We start from the raw sequence: 21881 nt of genomic DNA, 5'->3' as shown, positions 1-21881 counted from the left end.
TTTTTTGAGATATTATTTTGGGTTCTCAAGATCTTTGTAAACCCACTTAGTGATTATTATATACCTTGATTCAAAGATCATTTCATTATACTCTCTCTCTCTCTCTCTCACACACACACACACACACATATATATATATATATATATACATATACATCTTTGAGAGTTATCATATATACTTTACTGAGCTTAAAATCCTATCATATGTGAGTGGGTTTCGAGCTTATTGTTGTGGATCATTTGCTTAGCATAGAAACATTTCATTTGTACAAAAATAATTATTTTTTGTATTCTTGACGTGTGGTCAGAAGAGGGAGACTCGACCTGTGAAGAGTCTGGAATTGCTCAAACTCGGTCAGGAGAGCACCAGATCGGTTTAGGCCCGGTTAAGAGAACTAGATGCACCATCCTATAAGGTGTTGTAAAGGTTGTGGTCAATCCTGTTAATCTGACCTGGGGTTTCCCTTGCCCAGTAAGGAAATAGTATTATAATTGGTGTCGCTCCACCCGCAAGTGAGCAACTTAGTGAATTCTGCTTGAGGCGGGGACGTAAGCTGTATTGGCCGAACCCCGATAATATATCTTGTGTTGACTTCTAAATTCCTGCACTTTTATTTCCTGTAAATGTATGCTTATATTTAATTTATTATGAATGTGCGCATGATTTGTATATTTTGCATGTTTGGAAAATACTGAGTCTGCTATACTTGCTTTGATTATTTGCTCAGTTAAATTATTGTTGGGTAATTGATATTTGCTCAGATAGACCCTACGTTTGTATAATACTACTATCATCTGATTTAACCTAGGACAAAATTTTAAAATACCAAATTCATCCCCCTTTTGGAAATATATCAATTCTAACAATAATTATATAATAATATTTTTAATATAAAATATTTTAGCCATTATTATCAATATATATATCATATATATATATATATGTAATATTATTATGACACATAAAATCTAAATTATAAAATACTATGATATAAGTGTAGCATCATTATTTATTTATTATATTATTATATATAACCTTAAAATAAGATAAAATATTAATTATTAATATTATTGATACAAATATATAATATTACATTTTAATAATGATATAGTATACAAAGATATAATTTTATTATATAATAAAATATATTGCTATAGTTGTTATTTTATTATATTATTTTACATTACCTTATAATGTTTAATGTATGATATTTTTATTTACATTTAATAAATTACATATTAAAATATAATACTTATAAAATATAAGATAAAATATAATATTAATATTATAGTTAAAAAGAATAACAACAAAATGTCATAAAATATGGTACGTAAAATATAATTAAGTACATGATTATTATAACAATTTTTTTCTACAAAATTATATAGTATATAATTTAATAAAAATAATATTACATAATAATTATATATAATAAATATTCGTATTTCATATTAAATTAATTGAATAAATTTCCTATACTATAACAATATAATTGATAAATTAAACTTTTTTTTTAAAATTTGTATGTTTATATATCAAATGTCGTAATACAATTTTAATTCTAATTTTAGGTCAAATAAAATATAAAATAGAAATTTTACATTTTATTTCTGATGATTCAATTCAGTACCCAAATCTAACACATTAAAAACGAAGAAAATGGTTATTTTTTTTTAATACATAAACCTGGCTGGCGCCCTTCAGCAGTGGCGCGAAGGTGTAATTTTGGTATGTGAGGAGGGCAGTGCGGGCGAAAGGGCGGGGCTGAGGGGCGCTTTCGTCTTTTCCCGGAGCCTATTGTTTTCCCCACACGTCGTGAAGCCTGATGAGGCCTCGGTCGGAGAGAGTAGCTGTGGGGGTGCCGGCTACTAGACTAGTGGGTGGAGCGCCTTCAACTGGGGGCGTTGATCGGGTGCCGGTGATCTGATCGCGGGCCTTGTTTCCACAGAGGTAAGTTCTGATTCTTCGTCACTCTCTTGTGAGATTTCTTTTCCATAAAATTGGTTCTTATTCATGGTTGTGAAATTTGTTATCCATCAATTTGTGCATAAAGTTTTATGAGTGCGGCTGGAACAGTATTTGTTCGTGACAGTTATTCCAGATTTTTGTTTATTTTCTTCTTTAGTTTCTTTATTTTTGTTAGTTGCATTCCTCTCATTATGAAGTTTCAAACTTGGAAGTCTATAATAAGCAGTTCCATACTTCCATTAATGTTAAAATTGTTGACCTGTTTTTGGATCAGTATTTTTTTTATGGTATTATCGTGTGTGCGGGTTTGTTGTTTGAACATTTTGCTTAAATTTTTGGTGTTTCCTTAGGTCTATTAATTTGTGCGTCTATCATGTAATTAGCTACATGTTTATTAGATTTTTTTGATTAGGAAGTAGTAGTCTATTCAGATTTTGTGAATTTAAATATGGAAAAATCAAAGAAAAGTGCCCTTGGTTTTGGTTGTTTGGCAAATGCTTTATATGTGTGCTTGAGTGTCTTCAATGAATGCCTTCGATGTGTTTTGCTTCCAAGGAAGATTGCTTTGATATTTGAATTGGCCTTCTTTTTGGAAAACAGTTAATTTGATGTGCATTTTTCCTGAATTTAGTTGCAAGCCTGAATGTAATTTTGAATTAGATCATAATAAAATCCTAAATTATTTGTAGTGAGAGATTTATACTCACATTGCAGGACATTTTTTTATTTTTAATTAGCTAACTATTTAGTTATTTGTGTAATGAAGGGGAAAGGAGGTGGGAAATGGGTGGTTGGGCTAGCGTGAAATGAAATCTCTTATTTTCTTTACCCAAGCTCTTCTTATCCTCAATATTTGTGTGTGCATGTGTGTGTGTATTCATAATTTCATATATATGCATTTAGCTTAGAAATTTTAGTATCTTATTATGGCTTATGAATCTAGAAATTTTTACGATGCATAAATTGTCATCTGACTTTTATATTTACATTCACCATGGCCACAACAAATCTTGTTATTTCAACATTGGAATTAAAATATAGAAAAAAATTATAATAAAATAAAGTTACAGTTGGCACTAATTGAGCTTACTATTTACATGCTTAATATTCTCTTTCTGGCATTTATTTCTTTCTTAAGGTTTTCTATGTGGCATCACCATGTAGCATGTTTGTCAATTGAATATGGATTCAAAGTGAGTTTTCACTCTATTCAATTTGCTAACTCAATTTTCCTTGGTGCTTGCATTTCTTAACTTCCTTTTCCTACCCTTGAATTTGAGAATCCTGTTACTAAATGTGCACTTTGTTGCTTAGATGCATGTGAGTCTGTTGATATATATATATATATATATATATTGCCTTCTTTGACTTTCTATGGATCCCAATCACACCATCAATCTGCGGATAAGAACCTTCAAAATTCCAAACTAAATCTTCTACCATATAAGTTTTCCCAATATTCCACTTCCTCCATGTAATTTTTTTTTAAAAAAAAATAAAAATTCTATAAGATTTGAAATGAACTACCTTTAATTCTAAATTTGAACTGACTTTAAGTTCGTTTATGCAAAGATTATCTTCTATAACTATACATTGGTTATCAATTAGAATAACAAAATTGCATTTTAGGGGCAGCTTCTTATGATTCATTTTTGTTCATGGAGATTTCGCAATTCAATTTGATAATCTTTAAATTAGATGGCAAAGGTAAATGTCTGCATAGAACTTTTGTATAACTGCATCAGTCACAAAGATTGATTAGGCTGGATGTTTTTTTCCTATAGAAGTCTACCTATTTTTTTAAGTCCTCCTGTCAATTTATTTTTGGATGTTGCAGATATTGACAATGTGTGATTTATTTTTTAAATGAATTTCACATTAAAATTGACCTACCGTGTAGCACGGGCCGATTCACTAGCTTCTCAATGATTTTAAAAACACCATGCTGATGTGTTTCTAGAAGCATCTCAACGATAGTGACACCCACCTACTGATCCTACCTTACTCTTTTCTCCTTCCCCATGTTTTCTCTTCCCCCCTTCCCCTTCTAGTTTCTGTTTTTTGCTGAACCATACACCCAAAATGTCTGGTTTGGTGGTAACAGAAGCCCTAGGGAGGCCTTCTATGTTTTGGACAAAGGAGTGAGGGAAGTGGGAAGCTTTTATGGGTAGTAGTGATGGTCGTGGTGGCCAATGGCTAGACTCTCGCTTGTACTTCATGACTAAGCACAAAAACAGAGAGAGAGAGAGAGACTATGGGGCAATGGCACGGTGGTGACTGGTGGCTAAGCACTGAACCAGAGAGAGAAAGGGACAGCAGGCACTGACCCGAGAGGAGACACAGCGGCCGGAGAAGTGCGAATGTGCAGGCAGGGTGTTGGTGAAGGTACAACCAGTCTGCACTCTTTATTTCAAATTAAACCCGAAGAAGTAGGAAAATTAGAATTTTGCAATTTGATTAGAATTGTAATATAATTTTAAAATCACAAATTTAAAAATTGCTTACAGGAAGAAGGAGAATAATGTAGGAGGAAGGAGGAAGTTATGTAATGCAGGAGGAAGGAGGAAGTTATGGAGGAAGTCGCATGGAGACAATCGTAGGGAAGTTTTTATCTATTTTGAAAGAACTGGGTTGTTGAAGGGTAACTTTTTGTAAATTTAGTTGCAACTTGAAGGGTGTATTAGGTATAGAAAGACTAGACCAAATAGGGGGAATCCCCTTTCTATTAGTAAAAATTTCTTATGTTACTGAAAGACTATTGTTTATCAAACACTTTTTTAGGTACTTAAATTCCTTTGTTTGAATAATAACATCTTCCTTCTTCAATATTTAATTTTCCTCTTTCTAACACAGATTTTGATTATATGAGAGTTTAAACCACACCTTGGAGCTTCTTTACAATTGGATCATTAAATTTCTGCAACTTCTTCATTTGAGATCCTGCTTTAGAGATGAGAACAGTTGTTCAGTCCATTCGCCAATTTCGGTTGGCGTTTCGGCATCGAGGCAATAATCAGTTCGGTTATCGGCAAAAGCATTTGATAGATACCAATCATAGTTCTGTTCACAACTCCACTCATAATATTTCGACCAAAAGATTTTTATACCCCTCTTGTATGATCAGAAGAGCACTTCTCACTGGTGCTGCCAAAGTTGCTAGTGGAGGTTGTCTTCTAATACTGTTCTTTTAAAGTTTTTGCATTTCATTTTAACTTTCCATGAGCTGATATTAAGACATTGTCATTTTGAATTTATCTTCATTTTGCATTGGGTTTCGCTACCACAGATGAAAATAAAGCAGGGCCTCTTATAGAGTATGAACGGAGAATTGCTGCAGGTGAACTTGTGGATGGTGATAGCTGTCAGGTATGAGTGTGAAAAAATTGTTACATCTGCTTTCAACTGGCTCTATTATTCATTACTTCTCTTTTTATCTTTATATTGTGTGAATGAGTGTATCTGTGTATGGCTTTTGATAGCATCCAATAAATCACGTAGTTATTATGCTTGTTAAATGGATATTTCCCCGTATGTTAATTTGCAATTTCTAGGAAATTAAGTCTCCAAATTATTTTTTATTGTCATTAAATATGGAAACACTGGTCATTTAAGTCAACTATTGAATCCTGCATCTTACTTAATATCTTTCTTTGTAAAGGATAGTCTTAGAATGATTTTTGCAGGTAGGAACATTGAGAGAACTTCAAAGACTCTATGACGAGCTTGCCGAGTCAGTTGATACCTGTCGGCTGGATCGCTACACGGCCTCTGAGAAATCTGGGAGGTACATTACCTGTATAATATTCGCTCATCAATAATATTTCAATCAATTGTGCGTGGGAGTATATGCACGCACATGCTGTCTGTCTATGGTTTTGTTGTCATCTAATCATAGCTTAGTTTATCTTCAGGAGTAGGTGGTTGTGGTCCCGTTTCATGCCACAGTCTTCATACTCACCTGTGAAAGGACTCTATCTTTATGGGGGAGTGGGCACCGGAAAAACCATGTTGATGGACTTGTTTTTTGATCAATTGTAAGTCTGCCTTAGCGATTTTATTTCTTGTACTTTGAAATCCTTTATAAGCTACTCTTAACACTTAATAGGATTGGGGAATAATCCCAATTAACCTAAGTTATAGAAGTAAAAGCGGAAAGTATATTAACTTGTCATCTACAATTTTGATTATTCTAGTCTTCATTTTCAATATTGCACCATTAATATTCGTAAGTTTGTGTTATCGTATTCATTTACATTTTCTCAGGCCATTCAACTGGAGGAAAAAGAGAATCCATTTTCATGACTTCATGTTGAATGTTCATGCCCGTCTGCAAGTGAGAAAATAGTCCTAAACTCATCCTCCCGTTTTTAACTAGGTGCTGTGGTATAATGGTTTTTGTTTTCCACATTAGACAAAGGCCCTTTCTGGCAGATTGTGGTGTTCTAACATTTCTTTTAAGCCATTAAATGTTCTCTGACCTTTTATGAAATGGTTGGTCAGGATGGTTGGAAAGACTAAGCTATAATTTCATTTTAAGATGTAAAATCAATATATAAATTGGACAAACAGAGCCTCCTAGTGTTAAAACATGCAACAAATTTTATTCTCTCTTTTTCCTCAAATATTTTCGTGTTCTTGCTGATTTCATTGCCGCAGGTCATATCAGTTACTAAAGCAAGTTTGCTTGAATGTATCGTTGCAGAGGCACAAGGGAGTGGCAGATCCACTTGAAGTTGTTGCAGGAGAGATATCTGATGACTCAATGTTATTGTGTCTGGATGAATTTATGGTATGTTGGTTTGTAGATGCCAAATTTTCTTTCAATATCTAGATTGATTTGATAATTCTAGTTTTTCTTGTGGTCTTATTAATTTTATCCTTGTGTGATTTTCCTAGGTTACAGATGTTGCTGATGCATTAATACTAAACCGTCTTTTTGGGCATCTATTTAGCAATGGTGTTGTAAGTAATATAAACTCTGCCAAATCTTTATTTACATAAAATTTAGTAATATGAATTTTTGTTGGAAGTGATGTAACATCTTTGTCTGTGCATTTTTAATATTGGGGCAAGTATAGATTCTAGTTGCCACTTCAAATCGTGCTCCAGACAACCTGTATGAAGGTGGATTGCAGAGGGATCTTTTTGTACCCTTCATTTCAAGTTTGAAGGTATGTATCATGGTAATTTATTGTTAAGTATGGTGATTAGTTGGGCTCAATCCTGTGTAAGGCAGTGGATGGATGAAAGTGTTTTGGCATTTGGCCTTTTGATATCAAACCAAGCCGTTCCAAACATGCTTTTGAGTGAGTTTGATTTGAGCTCATACGATCATCAGTCTCTCCAATGCCTGCAGTAATTAAAACCCTCAAGGCCCACCTTGTTCATAGTTTTATTTTTTGTATATACTCTTGTTGGTTTGTAATTTAGAAACTAATGTTGATGTAGGAAAGATGCGTAGCTCATGAAATTGGTTCATCAGTAGATTACCGAAAAATGACTTCGGTATTGTATCCTCTCCTCCTCCCCCCCTCTCTCTCTCTCTCTCTCTCTCTCTCTCTCTCTCTCTCTCTCTCTCTCTCCATTCTGTAAGCACATGTATGCGCATAGATTTATTATAACCTCACTTCTGCATTTTCGACTAATACTTCTTTGCACCGAGATTCTAATTTTGCAAGTTTATGCTTCCCCTTAAAATCAGGCTGAGCAAGGTTTCTACTTTGTTGGGGTAGAGTCGTCAGCCTTTCTGAAGAAAAAGTTTCAAAATATAATCGGGGAACATACAGCTAGCCCACAAGAGGTTGAAGTTGTCATGGGTAGGACATTGCAGGTATGAGCTAAATAAATACCCTCAAATTTGTGGTTGTTTTTCTATGGCATGTGCGAAGCATATTAGCTAGTGTTTTTTTCTCTTTCAGGTTCGATTGGGTGCTAATGGGTGTGCATATTTTCCTTTCGAGGATCTTTGTGATAAACCTCTTGGAGCTGCAGACTATTTTGGATTGTTCAGTAAGTTGTTTTTGGCTTAGGCAGTTTTTGGAACTATTTTTATAAATAAAAGTTATGCAACATGCCCCAAATAGCGGGTTAGGTGTAGAATGGAGTTGGGGACTGTATTTGTTTACAATTCACGTGCTATAAAACTTACTATAGGTTGGAACAGAATTGGAGCATGGCAGGGTGTAATGCATAGTTGTGTAGCATATATATATATATATATATTTCCTTATATGGACTTGTAATTTTTTTTTTTTGGAGGGTGGGCCTTGGATTGACAATAAGGTTGCTCCTTTGTCACTGACTCACCAGTTGATCACAGATTCAAGTCCAAGGGAATAGTCTCTCTGCATAAAAATAGGGGTAAGGCTGTGTATACTGTGACGACCTTCCCCCTAAACTCTCAAAATGGGGAACCTTGTGGGCTGGGGACGGGACTTGCAATCTTCTCCTAGTATGCCAACACAAGTAAAGTAAATTCTAATGGTTGTTCATTGTGATGGTGTAATACTTGAGGTTTGGTGTAGGACACATTCTTAGTAGAAGCTGCCTAAATGGTGAGTCCTGGTCATGTTTTGGATGCTGCATGTGTCTAAAGAGCCTAAAGATTTGGATTGTGTTTATTTTGTAGAATGAAATAATCTGGGAATAGAGTAGTCATTATCAATAAAAATTACATAGAGATATAACAATTTACAAAAAAGAAATGTCATGCAAGTATATGTGTTACTCCATCCAACATGGAATGGGATAGTGATCATGGTGAAATTTTGAAATAATCATTCCTTATGCCATGACCATTCTATTCCTTTGAGTAGGCATTCCACAAACCAAACAGAACCCTAGGGTTAGGGTGATTTCATCCACCTTGTGGAATGTGTCATGTTGCATGTCTTACAATATTATACTTGGTTTCTTTCTTAAATAAATTCTGAATAGCTTTGATCTCTTTTGTTTATAGGGAAATTTCATACCCTAGCACTTGAGGGTGTGCCAATGTTTGGGCTCCACAATAGGGCAGCAGCTTATCGGTTTGTCACTCTAGTAGATGTCTGTACCATTTCTTGTTGACTTGTTCCACTTATTTGTTTTAATGGTTTTCTTTTATTTTTTTCCTAAAAGATTTAATGCTTCTCGATTGTTGCTTCATTCATTTGCAAGTTAGGTAAATGTTCATTTTTTGTCTCATATGTCTACACTTAGAAATTGTTTGCATTTCTTTTTTTAAAATGTTCCTAGTCCTCATATCCCTCCTTCAGTCTGTCTTAAAAGGCCTTCAAAGGTCCATTCGTCTGTATGTTTAATAAAAGCCTCTGCATGCGTGAAAGCAAGTTTGTGGGATTTCATGAAATGGAATTGTGTCTATTTTCCTTTTGCACTTGCTGTGATTGATCTTTGAATTTCCGTAAATAACATAGGTCCATTACTTCGTATTAGCATTTACAGTTATGGCTAGCAGGATTTCATTGAGTGATGCTAATTTGTATTATTATGAGCTGTGATGGGGCTCTGTTTAGAGATTGACTTGTAACTGCAAAGCCTGAGATTAATATGTCAGTGGATGCCCAAAAGGCCCATTATGTTTGTGCCTTGAATGAGCCACTTCATTTTATATAATAGAAAACCTTTATATGAATTTTTGGGCATTTTATGTCCCTGTTGTTAATCAGATGCCATTTGTAGAAGTTCTTTCGTCTTTTGTTTTGTTTGTTAATGTGAAATGGTTTTTGCTATGAGAAGTTGATGCTGCGTATGAAACTCATGCTCTGTTCTCTGTTGTTGTGATAGGTGATGTATGAGAACAAGGCCAGACTTTTGTGTACGGCAGAGGGGAGCCCAATTGAACTTTTTGACAGGATTGTAACAATCTATGATGCCCAACATATGGCACCCAGAACTGCTTCAAGATCAAGAAAGAGTGATGATTTGGACCTTTGTGTAGACAATGAATTGGGATTTGCAAAAGATCGTACCATTAGCAGGTATGGCATTGCATAATATCTTGTCTGAAATGGTATAAGATCTTATATTTTAGTTTGCTGAATTGGCCATGATTTTGAGAAGCCTTCTTCATCTTGGAAGCTATTTTTTCCTTATCATTCTCATGACCTTTTCCAATTTACCTATTGAGCAAGTGAAATTTATTTTTGTATGCATGCTCAGTCCTAAACGAAATCGTTTTAGCTTTATTTGTTCAATCAATAGCCTTTGATTCGTGAGTTTTCTGGCAGTTAAATAAGGAAGGCATGTTTTTTTGCTCTTTTTTTTTTTCATCCAAAAGCATTTTTATTTGTTCTAAGGCTTTAGAAATGATTGATGCTATTCAGTTTCTCAGTAGGCATCCCCCAGTAATCATTTTTTCTGGCCATTTATTCTGTTTTAGTTGGTGACCCTTTATACTAATAGAAGGAAAACTGCATTATATAATGGCATGACAGAGCTTAGCTTTTGCATCTCGATAATTCCACTCCCAATAATATTATACTTGTATCAAATTGTGTAATTTTTCTTAAAACTTTTCTTCCCCCTGGGTGTCTTGCTGTAAAACACTTCCTCTAATTTTTATGGTTAAAACAGTATGTTACTTCTCATCACTGGACAAAGGGATTGTGCAAGTTGAACACATATTGGTACCTGCCATTCTTAACCTCGAGACCATCATGAATTCATCACTATAACAATATCTCTAGTAGATAGTGTAAGAATTCGTGAGTCCCAAGTCCCAAAAAAGGCATTTTTTGCGGCCTTGGCTTGGTGTGTGATAGGATTTGGTTTCTTCCCCTGAGTAAAGGGAAGCGGAGATACCGTGTGATGTTGAATTCAATCTTTCATTCTCTATATTCCAAAAGCCTCCTTTCATAGTCAAAAGAAATATGAAAATCTTAAATAGGCTGGAATGAAGGATTACATTTACTGTATCAGTGGACTGCCAGTATTCTATTCATATATTTATTTTTATACAAAATATCTTGATTGAAAGATGTTTGTTGACCTTGAATCTATGACACACAGACACGAATACAACACAATGCACACGCTAGGACATGACAAAATCTAAACATGAAGGACACATAAAGGGCATTGCAATAAATAAATATTTAGCTATTTAATAAATTAACTGTAATAATTAATTTTAGGAATAAATTCTCATAAAATTCTCAATTGATGTATTTCTTCTATTCTAATTTGTAAATGTGATGGTCATTGTGATGTACATGAGATATGTTATTAAGACAGAGGGAGACCTATCACTAAGTTATGTTCTCACATTACAAAAAATTCTTTTCTTCTTTTGACATGGTATTAGAGTGATGATCCTAAAACCCCTAAAGCCCTAAAGTTGTTGTCGTCGTCATGTACAATATTGTGAATGCCCAAATCGTAAACAACATTGTGGCCCGTCATGTTAACAGTGTCTTCATCAGAGTCATTGTCAGAAAGTTATCCCGCCGCTCTTTCTCCCTTCAGCAGTAGGTTCAGACCTAAAAAATAACATCATAGTTGCATTCAGAGCATGCCAATTAGGCTACCCCTGAAATTTCATATGTTTGTCAGTGCACGTGCCCACACGTGCTGGTAACCTTCCAGTGGGTAGACACCACAAGCCGGCTCATGAGGAGTCCTTTGGCAATTTTTTTCACTTCAGCTTGGTTGGTCTTGATCATCTGGGCCACCAGAACGTGTTTTCGAACTCAAAAGGCTTGTGGATATCTTTGATTTTGTCCAAAAGTCGGATCTTTGATGATTGTGTTCGTTCAGAATGATGCTGAATGAATCTTGTATTTTCAAGGTTGGTATGTATTTATTGATTATTTGTGATTTTTTGTAGTATAAAGTACGTGAATTGGTAGAAGGAAATTGTCCATGATCGCATAAATTGGCGGAAAAGGATTCATGTACCCAACCCCACCTAGTGAGATTTAGGGCTTGGTTTGTTGTTGTTGTTGCTATTCATTATATCTTGGTGATGGAATTGATAGACCCCAAAAGTCTTGTTCCCTCTATGTTCCCGCAACTGCAACTGAAAAGCTAAAGGAGGATAACCAGATGCAACTGGCCTAGGTAAGGTAGAACACGTTCTTCAGTCAAATCCCCATGATAATAAGTAGAAGGTGGTTTGGATCGAGAAAGATGTGTTGATCATTTCTTGTTATGGAACTTGATGACATCATAGATTGCTATAATGTGTATGCACTTTGATAGTTTGATACCAGTGAGGAGATATGGGATTATGCAAAATTGTTGCATTCTAGTGAGCTGACTTGTATGTATGACGTGTTGGAGTATTTTTAGTTGCAACAAGGAGACAATAGTTTCACCTAGTACTTTGCAAAGAAAATCTATGTTATGCAACCATAATAGCCAATGTCAATGAAATGCAAAAGCAGAGGGCGTCATTTGAGCAGATGTCCAATCTTTGGTGATCAGTGGCTTTGAAGCCGAAGTTTGAATTGATCCGCTATTAGATTCTTGGTAATTTACAGTTTCCTTCTTTGGATGAAGTTTACTCTCATGTACTTCATGCATCCCTTAGCAATCATTCCTAAGCTCTTAGTCCGGTTGTCCCTACATTTAGTTTAGTCTGCCTTTGCCACAAAGTGTAGTTTGACAATAAATCAGGTAGTAATAGTAGAGGTTCCCGAAATTGTGGAGGAATGGAACTTGTAGTAGAGGTACTCTATGCAAATTCACTCATTACTGACAGGGGGTCATTTAATTGAAAAATATTGAGATCTTCATGGTAGGCTGCTTGAGTAGTCAATGCAGGCTATGCAGCCATCGCAAATTCCACCTCTACTAGTTCATCCATGAGATCTGCGTTCTATATCTATCTCATAGAAAGAGTGTTCGAAGTTCTTACAGTATGAAGCATCGCATCAAGAATCTCTTCATATTGCATCTTATTCTCGGATAGGCAACTCTACAACTTGTTTGTTGTTCGTTATCTCTCCACTAGTCCTCGGGTCATACATTTTGTTGCAAGAAAACAGTATATTTTTCATTGTTTTGATGACTTTCCTCGAGTTTACTTTACCTGCCAGTGGGTCCACCACTACATTTACAGGAATAGAGACAATCAACCCTATTTCCTGTGTCTCTCTTTCTTTCTTTTTGTATTTTTTATTTTTATAAATTCCTAAATTCCCTTTTAATCTTATGTCTGTTAGTGAGATGACAAAATCAATAAATTCTTCAGGACTTTTTTCTTCATTCTAATGTCATCTAAGATTTGAAAACCAGGAAGAGTGATTGGCGAATCAAATCAGGCCTGTGGGCTTTACTATTTTGATTCGATGTACCCTTCTACAACTTGTATTGATGCAGTTGCATCGCTTCAAATCCATTGGGGTCTCGATCATTGTTTGTTGGGCAAGTGAAAACAGCCAATTTTGAGTTAAGTCACGTGTTTAGTTTGTAGTGTGAGTCTTGTCAGTTAGGAATCACTATCATATTTTGTTTGCGTCCCGCGTAAATAAGTTTGCTCCTAGTCCTTTGATGTTAGTTCATTTAGATGTTTGGGGCCTAGTCATGTCACGTTCAAATATTTTATTATGTTTATCAATGAATACTTGTGAATGATTCAGTTTTATTTAACAGAAGATCATTTTGAGTTATTTAATATCTTTTGTGCCTATAGTTCCAAGGGAAAAAAATGTTCAGTGAAGTTTACTTATCAAAATAATTTGTAGTGAAAACGTCGAAGAGTACTTTGGTATCCAAATCATTACTTATATGACTAGATTTGGAATGGTTCATTAGTCATCTTATGCCCACATTCTACAATAAAATGAAGTTGCAGAGACAAAAATCAGACATACCTTTGGACTCAACAGTATCGTGTTGTTTAAGATGAAAATCCCCAAAGTTTTCAAAAGTGATATTTTGCTCATCACTTGCCCCCTTATCAACAAAATTCCATTATCTACTCTTGGTAGTAAAATACCTTATAATGTTCTCCTATTTGCTGCTCCATTTCGCCCATTTCCTTTTTATATTTGGGTGTGTATCCTTCGTACGTTAGTTAACTACAAAGAAGGATAAATTGTATCCTCATACTCTTAGGTGTATTTTTTGTTTTTGTTTTTTGGGATACTCTTCTACTCAAAAGGGGTTATCTTTGATATAGTCCTACTTAGGTCATTTGATGCTACCTCCTTTGAGTATACACTATATACTCTTTTAACTCCTTGAGTCCTGCCAATCTTAATGTGTATGTTCCTCTCCTTGTCCTCCAGAGTTCAGTTTATTGTCTTTGCCTAGTCATCCTTATGAGTTTTCATCTCAGTTGAGCCCTTGTAGTCGTTTGGATCATCCTAATTTGCAAGTGTACACATAACAATGATTCATGAAAGGAGAGAATCCACTAGATCCTAATATTGCGCCTTCAGAATCCTTGTCTAATGATCCCTGTAATATTGACTTGCATACTACTTTTTGGAAAGGTAAACACAATTGAATTCAACATCCAATTTTTAATTTTTTTTATGTTTATTGTTGCTTTAGATTACTGATATTATTACTGTATCCTTTTTTGTTTTTTTTCCTTCCCTAAGTTTGTGTTAGAAGCCTTATCTCACTGTGGTTGAAGAGCTGCAATTGATGCAGAGATGCATGCTTTATGGGAAAAAATTATAGTTGGGAACTGGTGTTACTTGCTGCTCACATGCCCATGGTAGCTGTTGTTGCGTGTACACTGAAGGTCAACCCTAACTTTGTGGTGATTTGCCTGAAGGATTGCCTTGTTGCAGAAGATATACTTATGTGTTGTTTAGATTACTTGACACATTCTGCCCTGTCACCAAGCTTATATCAGTTTGTTTGGTTATCTCTTTTAGTCACCACTTGTCAATGGTTGCTACATCAATTAGATGTGAAGAATGCTTTATTACATGATTACCTTAGGAAGCCTATACAGAGCGACCACCTTAGTTTGTTGGTTTGGGAGAGTTGGCCTTGGTGTGTCGTCTAAAGAAGTTCTTAGGGAGGCTAAGGTTACGAAGTAAGGTCAGCTGGTTAAGGGGTCATGAAATCGCTTAGCTGTTAATTAATATTAATTAAGTAGTAGTGAGATGGTTTCTTGGTTTGCTAGGTTCAGTGCGATAGTCCATGAGTTTGGAATTTGGAGATATGCGCTCTATGACTCTTTATTCTCCCTTCATACTATTACTAGTATTATTTGGTGATGATCAGAGTATACAATACATGAAGCTTTTTTTATAGGAAGTTTCAAGCTAAAGATTGTTGAAATATTTTTTGGGCGTAGAAGAATCCAAATTTTGTATTTGAGTTATCTTGTCTCAAAGGAAATATATTCTAGACTTTTTGGAAGAGAATGGGTTGTTGGGATCTAAACACACCTATGAATCCTAATAGTGAATTACTACTAGATGTTGATGACTTGTTTGATTATGGATGATACTCAAGACTTGTTAAATCACCTCACATTCACTCAGCCAAACATATCTTTGGGAATGTGTGTTGTGAGTTAGTTCCTTGATTCTCCTTGAACAAGTCATTGGGATGTTGTTTGTATCGTATGGTACCATGAAAGTGTCTATGGAAGAGGTCTCTCGTATCAAGGTTGGGGTCACACTCGCATTGAGGAACACACGGAAGCTAATTGGGTTGCATCAACTTTTAACAGAAATTCCCAGCCGGTTACTATGTGTTTGTTGGTGGTAACCTAGTATCCTTAAGAAGCAAACTATGGTTGCACGGTCAAGTGCGTGGAGTATAGGGCCATGGACCATACGTGTAATGATTTGGCTGTGTAATTGGTGTGGTAATTAGGATGTGCTATTAACATTGTACCCAAAATGGTTTTTCCATGAGAGGACAAAACACATCGAGGTTGATTGTCATTTTGTTAGGAGAAACAGGTGCAAAAGCTTATTATGACCACTCACATGAAGCCAAAATATCAGCTAGTTTATTTGTCTACCAAAATCTTTGGGGTTTGAGTGGGCAAAGTTCACTTGTAAAAACTAGGAAAACGATGTCTGCGCTCCAACTTGGGAGTGAGTGGGGTGTGTTACTCGGTACTCAACTTGTAAATTGTGGTATGTTAATGAGTGTGAGTCACTAAGGGCATGATGGTTATTATGTACATGAGATAATAAATCAGTTTTTAAAAGGCTCAATCGAGGCTCGCCTCAAGGCACGACATGCCTAAAATGCCTTGATGCTCAATCTAAATACCAAATTCCTAAAAGGCTAATGCATTAAACGCTAAGGCTTACACATTTTTTACAAAAGGCACACCTTTATGCCTTTTTAGTTGAGGCTTATGCATTTTGGGTGCATGATTCTCAAATAAGAATTGGTTAAAAAATTTTAACTACATATTTGTATAAAAGGAATGTCAAAATATGAGTAGATTTCTTGAACTATTGAACGTCAATCTTTCCAAAATAATTGAGAGTTGCATATTAGATCATGAAAATAGTTTGAATTTTGTAATATTATAACTATCTCTATCATGATTTATGTCATGTATTCAAGTTAGCAATTTTTGAATGGCTACCAAGTAGTTTGCAAAGTACATATAATTTTTCTTTCTTACATTATATCCGTGTTTTTCTTAATTTTCCCTTATTTTCAAAATATATAAAATATATTTACATATTTTTATCATAAAAACAAATTCTTAAAAGGCTTAGGCCCCCAATACCTTAAGGCTTAGGCCCCAACGCCTTAAGACTTAAGCCCCAATGTGTTAAGGCTTAGGCCTCGTCTCTTAGGGGTTTAATGCTTCGCCTTACGCCTTCGTCTTTTAAAACATTGTTATAAATAGAGCCCTATTACTAAGTTAGGTTGTCATGTTGGAAGAAATGCTTTTTTTTTTTTTTTTCTTTTTCTTTAACTTACAGTAATCAATTATATATAATTCTTTAAATAAACCATTAATAGAATTAGTTTAGGGGCCGTTTGGCATCACTATAAAAATTTATAGAAACAACAACTAGAAATGAAAATCAAAAACCAAAAAAAAAAAAAAACTAAAAATTGGAAATAGCAACCTATTTGGTTAATATTTATAAAACTAAAAAAAAAATAAAAACTTAATTAAAAATTCTTGTTTTGGTTTTTCAATCAAATAATATTATAAACATGATTAAAATAATAAAATTGCACAATTATATACATAAAAAAATATTATAATAAAAATTATTATTGTTATTTTACTTAGTTGTTGTACTTCCAAAACTTCTTTACAATAAAATTTTATTGGACATAAAAATTGGAAAATGGTATAAAAAATTTTGTAATTGAAATCATTGGTTTTTTTTTTAAAAAATTTGTGTATTTTCATTTTAATTATATTTAAACTCATTACTATTTTATTTTAATTTTAATTTAAAAGTGTATAAAATGAATGATTTAATCCAAAAGAACTATGGATATTAAAATTTCCGGCATTAGGTTTTCAAAAGAACTAAAAAAGGGCAGCCCGGTGCACAAAGCTCCCGCGTATGCGGGGTGCAGGGAAGGGGCAAGACCACAATGGAAAACTGAAAACTGGTAATATAAAGAAACACGTTTTTATATTCCGTTTCTTCACTGTATAGAAAGAGAAACAAAAAAAAAAAAGGGAAAATTACAATGATACCAAACAAATCCTTAATGAACAAAATAAAATGAAACTTTAGTTTCAGAGTGTGGGGGTTTTAGGGGGGGGAGGAGCAGTGTTATTTTCTTCTGTTCTTATGTATCTGGATGTCATTGCTTTCTTTGCTTGAAACCACTTTTTACTGCAGGTTAACCGAAATGAATAGCAAAGAGTACCTAGAGCATCATGCTTCCATGTTTGCAGATGAGCAGTTCTTGCATGGTAAGGAGGATGCTGAATCTGCATGATATAAAAGAGGATTTGAACATGCTTCAAACTCGGAAGGACACCTCAGAAGCCTTGGATGATCCATTATCATATGATATCTGATTGATGGTCGTTCTAGGAAAAAAGCAGATGCAGAATCATTACAACTGATGCTTTTAGTTGAATAAGATGTAATTTATCATATGTAAAGTTGGTTTCTCTTTTTGCCGTGTGCAATATTGCCTTGTGTTCTTCATTGTAAGAATTGACTTGGACTATTCCCAATTAAAGATCTGAAGCTTATTTTGCTCCACTTCTAAACTTTTCTCTGTATCTTTTTATGTTTCAATTTACAGCTGGAGAATATTTAGCAATTTTGAAGATGTAGGAGGTTCGTGTTTGGTTGGAAGGACTCGAATATGGAATGGAATGGAATGATCCTAGCTCCAATTCCTTTCCATTTTTTGGCTACCTAAAATAAGAATGGAATCATGATCCATTTGGAATGAGCCTTTGATTCCTTTGGTTTTATTGAAGAAACGGGCATTCTATAACCTCCTTAATGCTCGCATTCTTTTCTACATTTTTTGATGGACTTCTATTTAGTGGAAAGCCAGGGCAAAATTATAGAAGCTATTTGAGGCCTTCCTAGTTATGGAAAATAATTTATACTTTTTGTTCTTTTTTATTTTAATAATTACAACGAGTTAAATTTTTATTTTTTCTATATTTGTGTGAAATAAATGTACAAAAAATTATTTGATGCCATTTGTATGTGAAAATAGTTCTATTTTTATTTTTATTTTTATTTTCTATAATTAAAAAAGGATGACCTTATTTTTTAATTTTTTAATTTATACATAAAAGTTGGAAAATATCTTTTCATTATTTTTCTCAATTTCTAACTCTTATTTTTTATATAAGAGCATGGAATGTGATTCTTGTATTTCAATTTGTGTGTACTATGTATAAAGATTTTTTTTTTCTATATCTACCCAAATTCAAAGTCAAACTCCAAATTCTTATATAAAATTTAGAAAATTAAAAAATAAGTTGTATTTTTTATGATTACTTTGAAACATAAAAGTAAAAATAAAAAAAAATTATTTTGCACGGATGATTTTCTTTAACAAGATTTATTAGTTGCGAAGGCTATAATACCACTTAGTCATGGAAAACAATATTTTTTTTAAATTTTTTTAAAATATAAAAAATTAAATAAAATTTCAAATGTACAAAATTTATATGAATAATAAAAGACTTGGCACTATTAAATAGTTTTAATTTCTATTTTAAATTATTTATATAATTAGAAAAATTCCTACCTTATTTTTAAATTTTCTAAATTTATCTAAGAAAATTTTAAAAAAAAACACCTTTTATTATTTTCAAATTTTAATTTCTTACCTTTCATTTAGAAGCATAGAATTTAGGTTTTAAATTTAAATTTATGTGAATATAGATAAAATATTATATAAAACTGTATTAAAATTTTTTCATATCTAGACAAATGTAGTTCCAAACCTCAAAATCTATATTCCTAAGAAACACTTTACATAATTTATAAAAAATAAAAAATAAATTGTCTTTTTTGTAGCTATTTTAAAATTAAAAAGTTCATTTTTTTGAAAAAAAAAAAAAATCTTTTTGTAAAACTAAACAAATCTTTTATTGTTTTTCATCTTTTAAATAGAAATCTTGGAGAAAAAAAAAAAGATTACAATATGTACATTTATTTTAAAAAATAAAAAATAAAATTTCTCTCAATAATTAAATGGGCAATGTATACGGCCATGTGCAAATATTTGGGTTGGTGTGCTCCTAGTTAGGTGATTAAGCGCCCATTTAGTTGTGAAAAATTAATTTTTTTTTTTAATTTTTAGTTTTTCAAAGAATTGTAAAATCTCTAACTTATATTTTAGTTTTTCAAGATTCGTATTAAAAGAGTGATTAAATGTAAAAATAATTTTTATTTTATATTTTTATATTTCAAAATAATTACAAAAGAAAAGCAATCTTATCTTTCAATTTTTCAAAAATTGAGGTAATACTTGAATTTTAAATTTGTCTAAATTTAGAAAAAAACTTTGTACATAATTTACAAAAATTAGAATCTAAGATCCAAATTATATGTTCAAATATGTAAAGTACGAATTAAAAATCTAGAAAAAAAATAATAAAAAGTAATTTTCCAATTTTTCTATATAAATTTGGAAAACTAGAAAACAAGGTGGCATTTTTTAATTATTTGAAACATTAAAAATAGAAAATAAACTATTTCCACAAGCAAATGGTGCCACAACTGTTTATTACTAATATTTATTTCCACTTTGGAGATGCTGGAGTATCGGTTGGCTCAACGGGCGTCTCTGTAGAGGGTGGCATGTTCGTGGGCACATGAGGATTTGCAGGGGATTATGCCTCGCCTGCGGTAGTAGTGGCTGGCGTAGATGTCTCCTCAGTAGGAAGTGTCGGCTCATCCTCACTGCTCGTCTCTATCTCAATCATCATCGTTGGGCTTGTCGGCGGGGTAATCTGTGGCGTGGGAGACAGATGGCCGGGTTGTGATGGAGGGGATACAGGGGCAAGAGACCGCACAACTTGTGGAGGCAGAGCTAGCGATGGATGGGCAAATGAGGAAAAGACCTCCTGTGTAGCTGCGGGGGATAAAGGAGTAGGAGGAGTCGAGGGTCCAGGGGTCGAGGCCGAAGTTGTGAATCTCGTAAATCTGAATGTTGCCAATGCACTCGGGAAATAGACTTAGAGTGCCTTTATAAGTGCCCCAAATCCCTGAGAAATCACCTCGGACCTAAAGTCCTCGAACTCCTAGTGTAGTCGGCTCAGGTCATCCCCTACCTGAGGCACAGTAGGGGATGCCAGTGGTGGAGGTGCTGCCTCTGAAGGTGTCACAGCAGAGGTGAAGGGCTCAGCAGTCGTCCTCCTTCGCTTCTTCGGTGCTTTGCGAGGTAGTGGCACCGACGGGTGTGCTGACTCCTAGGGGTCATGGTAGACGAGTGGCACCAAAAACTCAGACCTCGGCTCACCCTCAAAGGATGCCAACCAGTGAACCTTCAGCCATGCTGCCTGTGATGACCTAAAAATATATATACGATTAAAGCATGATAATAATAATAATAATAATAATAATAAAATAACAAAAATGCTTACTAAGTTAATATCAATACAGAAGTACTCTTCTGTAGAATCCTTGATTCCATGTTTGATGTTTAAGAAATACCTTGTCTTAGCGAGTGCTCAGAGATCATTGCGGCTTAGTCGCTTCCTAGAGGTCGACCTAGTCAAAATGGAATTTCATAGGATAAACAGGATAGACACTGTTTGTACACGTAAATAAGTACATATATATAAAATTATATTTTGACAGACATAATTTGTAAAAATATATGGTAAAATAATAATAATAATATAGATATCCTATGCAAGACCCACAAGACTGTGTGGGGCCCACATGAGTCCCAAAGTCGTGTGGGGTCTACATGAGTCCTGAAACTATGTAAGACTCATAAAATCGTGTGAGAACTATTGAAGTTACGTAGGACCCACTTGAGTCTCAAAGTTGTGTGGAGCCCACAAGACCATGTTGGGGGGGCCTACATGAGTTTTCAAAATTCGAATTTAATTTAAAAAAAAAGAAAAAACTAAAACATGACTTAAAAATAATAACAATGGTAATAATAATAATAATGATAATAATAATAATAATGATTTTTAAAAAAGTTAAAATAAAATAAAATGAAATAAATAAATAATTAATTAAAAATTAATTAAAGGGGAGTGACAATTAATTAAGTAATTAATTAAAGTGGTGGTAAGCACTCCCATATGACTTCCATCCCTATCCCGTACCTAACTCATGCCTAACCCATTCCATGCCCATTCTTTAATTTAAAAAAATTATAATTTCATTCCTCTCCTTACACTTTTACAAATTCTTTTTTCTTCCTCAAAATTTTCCTATAAATAGGAAGTTCTTAACCTTCATTTTTCATAAAAATTTTCAAAGGAAGAGAAGGATTAGTGAGTGAAAGAATTAGTGGTGGAGAGAGAATTTTTGAATAAGTTCTCACTCACCCACTC

At 33.9% G+C, this 21881-nt stretch overlaps 1 protein-coding gene across 6 annotated transcripts; it reads left to right on the top strand.

Annotated features, from left to right (window-relative positions):
- The first annotated feature begins 1709 nt into the window (after window positions 1–1709).
- LOC131158081 (uncharacterized) lies at window positions 1710–18094 on the top strand. 6 transcript variants are annotated; one of them, XM_058112657.1, is made up of 17 exons: window positions 1725–1951; window positions 4074–4354; window positions 4477–4610; window positions 4823–5134; window positions 5256–5335; window positions 5653–5753; window positions 5881–6003; window positions 6233–6302; window positions 6672–6758; window positions 6866–6931; window positions 7048–7140; window positions 7418–7474; window positions 7671–7799; window positions 7888–7978; window positions 8928–9016; window positions 9755–9948; window positions 17725–18094. In XM_058112657.1, the coding sequence occupies exons 4-17, from the start codon at window positions 4921–4923 to the stop codon at window positions 17822–17824; spliced, it is 1494 nt and encodes a 497-aa protein (XP_057968640.1). In that variant the 5' UTR covers window positions 1725–1951; window positions 4074–4354; window positions 4477–4610; window positions 4823–4920; the 3' UTR covers window positions 17825–18094. The 6 variants fall into 6 exon arrangements, with proteins under 6 accessions (XP_057968641.1, XP_057968640.1, XP_057968639.1 ...); XM_058112656.1 differs by lacking the exon at window positions 4477–4610 and having other exon boundaries at window positions 4021–4354; XM_058112658.1 differs by lacking the exons at window positions 4074–4354; window positions 4477–4610 and having other exon boundaries at window positions 1710–1951.
- Window positions 18095–21881: the final 3787 nt, after the last annotated feature.

This window comes from Malania oleifera, chromosome 6 (genome assembly GCF_029873635.1).
Source record: "Malania oleifera isolate guangnan ecotype guangnan chromosome 6, ASM2987363v1, whole genome shotgun sequence".
Taxonomy (NCBI): domain Eukaryota; kingdom Viridiplantae; phylum Streptophyta; class Magnoliopsida; order Santalales; family Ximeniaceae; genus Malania; species Malania oleifera.
This window is presented reverse-complemented; position numbering and strand designations above follow the sequence as displayed.